This window comes from Phaethon aethereus (assembly GCF_964289735.1).
Source record: "Phaethon aethereus genome assembly, chromosome: 15".
Classification (NCBI taxonomy): domain Eukaryota; kingdom Metazoa; phylum Chordata; class Aves; order Phaethontiformes; family Phaethontidae; genus Phaethon; species Phaethon aethereus.
Genome location: NC_138591.1, coordinates 8,992,498 through 8,997,434, shown reverse-complemented (window position 1 = coordinate 8,997,434; position 4,937 = coordinate 8,992,498). Strand labels below are relative to the sequence as shown.

The window sequence follows — 4,937 nt, the reverse complement described above, 5'->3', positions numbered from 1 at the left end:
TTGGTTCTTTTAGTCAAGTAAAAATATTCTCATGTAACCACAAAAATACAACTTCCAGAGAAAATGGAAGTCCATCGAGAAGTCCACTTTCAATAAAACTGAGGTAGTACTGCTCTTTTATTACATGATGTGTAAGAGATTTAGATACAAATCATCATCTACCACTCAGTTGACTGACAGGTACAGTAATTTTATAAAACAATCCCAACATTCAGTTTGAAACTCAAAAAAAAAGGAATGATCCGGACTCATTCACTAAGAGTTAGCTTAAAATGGGAATTAGCCATATCACAAAAAGCTGTTGCTTATGTTGGTTTCTTAGAGCCTTATTACCAGGGGATTAATGCATTTATAGTTAACACTGCAGTTCATCTTGGTATAAAACCTTAAAATTATTACAGCCTAAAATTTCAACAATGTAAACAGCACTACACACAGTACAGATCTGCCCTGACAGATGTAGTATGAAAAACTTAATCTGGCACTGTATAATTTAGCAATGTTAATTTAACCTAACTAAAAAGATCTACATTGTGCAAGAAATATCAGACTTACTTATACTAATCTGAAGTCTTAAAAAAAAAAACCAAAAAACCAAATGCTTAACTTGTAGCCAGGGTCAAATATTTCAGGGCAAGAGTAAAAGGAATAACCAAAATTAAGAAAGTGCCTAAAACAGGATACAGCATTTTAGAGCCCTTTCAAAGACAAGGCAGAAAAAGGTGTAAAGTAGAAAAATCTGGATCCTCGGTAATTTCCAGAAACATCCAGAGTTTACATTTCATGAAGGGCAACAGGTTGCTTTCGTCACTGCTGCGTCAACGCCGCTAAGTCTGTTCCTCCGCACACAGGCCCTCTGTGTCCGAAGACGTAATACATTTGGTTCCCTCTTCCTTTTTCCTTCGCTCCATTTCCCACTCCACAAAGGTATCGAAGAGACTCGGCCAGGCCTCGTCCTCGCTGTAGTTGCTAAGGTCCGGTCCAATCACCTGAGTAAAATTTAGAAACATGTTCCACGTGTCCCGGGAGATTCCCTTGATTCCTGAGGGGTTCTCAGTTAGGAAGTGTAACCACTGGTCCAAAATGGGGGGCTTGTTTTGGGTGAAGACTAATTTCCAAAGGGCAATGGCTATTTCCCGATGTAGCGACCTCTGGCCTTCTTCAGAGTCCAGGCCGAACTGGAAGGTGAAACGATAGAGATCCTTGAATTTATCTTCCTGCTTGGCTTCATTTAAGAGGCTGGGGAACCTTGCACAAATGCCGTCAATGCTGTCTGCATTTATTGCTTTGCAGCCTTCAAAAAACTCCTTCCTATTAAGCAAGAGAAGAGAAATTAGTGCGAGCTCTTCCTACCGACCTCGGGTGCTGAACGCTTCCCATCTCCATTCAGCTAAGCCAAATCGGAAGAGGGTTATCTGGACAAGACAAGGTGTGCTCTCAGCCCAGGTGGCACAAAAACCGTGGCAAGGGGAGCTATTGGAAGAGGAGATGTTTCCAAGAAATTTCTCATTGCTTGGGGAACCACAGACACCACTTGAATCTGCTGGCATTTGAAAAAGATTTTGCTGTTTGGCTTTCTGACTACTCGATAATACCACATCCAGTGCCTTTCACAATAAAAAGTGAATAAAATTTACTACAGAAGAAATGCCAAATGTTTTCAAACACCACATTTATGCACTGAAGCACCATACATAAACCAGCTTGATTCAATAATGCTCATGCTCTGGGCGAGCTGTTCTCAAGGGACAGAGCAGTTCACTGGTGGCTTTCCTGTGGTTTTCAGTTGCTCTTCCAGCCGGCAAAATAAAAAGGGTGCCAACGGCAACGGTCAGCAAGGCACCTGCTGAGAGAGTGGAAGAGAGCATGGCATCACACAACACAGGCTACAACGCAACATATAAACACTGCTCAAAGCACCAGCCCTATACTAATTAGCCTACTAATAATCTGGCCAGGTGGGTAGATGGTTAGCTCTGATTTCTCTAATGCTCACGAGCAAGTGTTATAACCAGCCAACATGAACCAAACCCAGGGGAGACTGACACGGGATGGGCTGGAGGGAAGACGGAAGACGGGGCAGCGCTCAGGAAAACAGAAGACCACGCTGCTTTCCTTGATGGAAGAAGTTGATCAGCACCCATATCATGGAGCGTGCCGTTAAACAAAGGTAACCTCTCACCACTAGATTTGCCCTCTCTCCAAGAAAATCAAAACAATATTAGTAAAACCCACGGTGGTTGTGCAGAATCACAGACACTACTTGCAATTCCTTTACCATGTTAGCAAATAACTGCGCCATCAGCCTCTAGTAAATCCGCATTAGCATTCCTGAGTAACTCATCCATTTGACACACACCCACATCCACAAAGACTCTGAAGGTGCTGGAAAAGCTGTGTTCAGGGCACAGCAGAGGCTTGGTTCAAGGCTTGGAACACCAAAGTAAATTTGAAAGTTACAAGCTTTGAGTAAAAACAGGTAGCATCACTTAAACCAGTCTAGATAGACCAAAAAATAAAAAATTCATTCCCTCTCAGCAGGCCCCTGTAGGCAGCCTTTACTTGCTCTTACCTGCACACTGATAATCAAGTTGGTGGGTGGGGGGTGTTATAGTTTTGGGTTTGGTTTGGGGGTTTTTTTTCTGGTTTTAGCCATTCTGTCATTTCCTGTAGTATCACACATGCTATAAGCCTGCTGACTGACGCCCTTGTCCAGAAGGACAGACAGCACTTTAAACACCAATCACGGGTCAGACAGTATGAAACAGCTACTGGTGTCAAAAACCTTGCGTTTCCTTCCCTCTCTACGCTTTAATAGGATTACTCTTGGAAAAAGACATTAAGTGTAACACTGGTTGGGCAGAAACAATTCTTCAGGAGCAGTCTGTCATTCTTTCACAGAATGGTAACAGAGTTGGTAACAACTACTAAGGAATCTCACATTACTTTAACGCAAAAATTAGTTTCAGTGTCCAATCTCATCACCAAGATAATGCTGGATACAGTAGAACTGCTTTTGGTAAATCGAGAATAAATGAATGTCTACAGAATCTCACTACACTGTTCATCATTAGCAGCATAATGTCCAAAACCACATTTTTGGTTCTGAAACCCACTGTGAGGGGAAGGGGAAAAGAGGACAATACAAAGCTTACCTTCTGCAGTGGTAGGAATTAATTTGATCAAAACGCAAGTGTTAGAAGAAATAAGTAAGTGAAGCTAATGAGGCTGTCTCTCCAACATACAGATGACAGGATATACTTTAACATATGAAAATAATTACAAGTTCTACAAGAACTAACCTTGTAAATTTGCACATGGTAGCAGCCTGGAATTTCCAAGCCAAAACTAGCACTTTAAATTCAGTGGGATCAACACAGAGGTCATTGCAAAATCGTTCCATTCCTTCTTCTAGTATGGCATCTTCCCGTTCATCCTTATACCTCCTAAATAACTCCCCGATCCTTTGGAGCGAAGATTCTTCTGTGCTGGAAACAGAGTCTTTCTTTGTATCTCCAGAAAACATTGGAGGCTGACTAGACTCTACAGCAGCATCCGTTTTCTTGGTCCCATTCACAAGTATATCTCCTGAAGACTTCCCGCAAGCTGAACCATGGTCATCTTTGTGGACTGCACTTCTCTTACTATGCGACTTGCTGCTGGACTCCCTTTCCCCATTTTTGCTGCCAAGGGTAGAAGAAGGATTCTTGCACTTCGTGACACACTGGCCCATGATGTTGCAAGCCCAGCTTCTAGAGCCTTGCCGTCGGACACCCTCGCAGCTGCTCTTCAACGCATCTCACCATGCCATTAGAGGCAGTCAACTAACCTGAAAAACAGTTTCAGAGTCAAATTGCTGTTTCTCCACAGAATATTAGAATATTGTAAGTATTAAATGCAGGATAACATTTGCCAGCAAGAGACCGACTTCAGCATATTTAAGTTTTGTATACTGAAAAGGAGTAGTGTACAGAAGGTTGGCATATGCCATAAATTTCAGGCAACTTCAGGCTGTTTTACCTAGAAATCAATGCAGCTTACTCAGTAGCTGCAGTATACTACCGGGTCCTAATAAAGGAAATTCCTAAAATTCTTACTGTAACATAGGTTACAAAGAGGTTGATTCATGTACAAGCTTCATCAGGACAGACTACTCTAACCCAGAAATATTTTAAAGGAAATGTTTTTTAAAAGTATACCCACGTTTTATATATAGAATATAAAACACTGAAACAAAGCCGGGTGGGGAGGCGGACACACACTGATGGGACAACCTGGCAGAGACCTCAGCATTAGATTTAGACTGTACCTTCAGCAAAAAGGCAGAAAGGGTTTTGGGGGGTTTGTTTTGGGGTTTTGGTTTTGGGGAGTTTTTTGTTTGGGGTTTGTTTTGTTTTGTCGGGGCAGTTGTGGGTTTGCTGTTGGTTGTTTTTTTTTTTTTAAACAGAGTTTGGAATCTAGATTTTTGTCCTTAAAACATACACAGAGCATGTTTGCAGAAAGGAGGCAACACTCACTTTTCAAGCAAGATAGCATTTAGGAATTATTCATTGTTTCAAGTGGGCTCCTCCCTCCAGGTAACCAGACAGACAGGGGGAGGGGGCCTTTTTAATGAAACTTTTTCAGACACACATGCAGATAAGAAGTAGTAATTCCAGTTCAGTTTTTTTAAAAATTAAAATGCCCAAATGATTTCATCATACTCTGTTTTTATAAATCACAATGTTAAAGCCTTGCATATTTGGAAAAGGTATTTTACCCACAGAAGAGGTTTCTCAAGTTTTCCCTATCAAAACCAAACTAACACTCTGACTGTATCCTATCAGCACGCAGCCATGCCGTGGACAGTCCATTTCTCAGAAATATCAACTCCAAGAAAGCAATTGCTTATCATATTCCTCCTTTACCCACTTATTTGCATTTCATCTCCGCTGTCA

The 4,937-nt window shown here is 41.6% G+C and overlaps 1 protein-coding gene across 1 annotated transcript; it reads right to left on the bottom strand.

Moving 5' to 3' along the window:
• DCUN1D3 (defective in cullin neddylation 1 domain containing 3) lies at positions 1–3,733 on the bottom strand (the record flags this gene model as incomplete). The annotated part of the gene is made up of 2 exons (XM_082006479.1): positions 1–1,311; positions 3,303–3,733. 2 exons carry the CDS (start codon positions 3,731–3,733, stop codon positions 828–830), a joined length of 915 nt encoding a protein of 304 aa, XP_081862605.1. The 3' UTR covers positions 1–827.
• Positions 3,734–4,937: the final 1,204 nt, after the last annotated feature.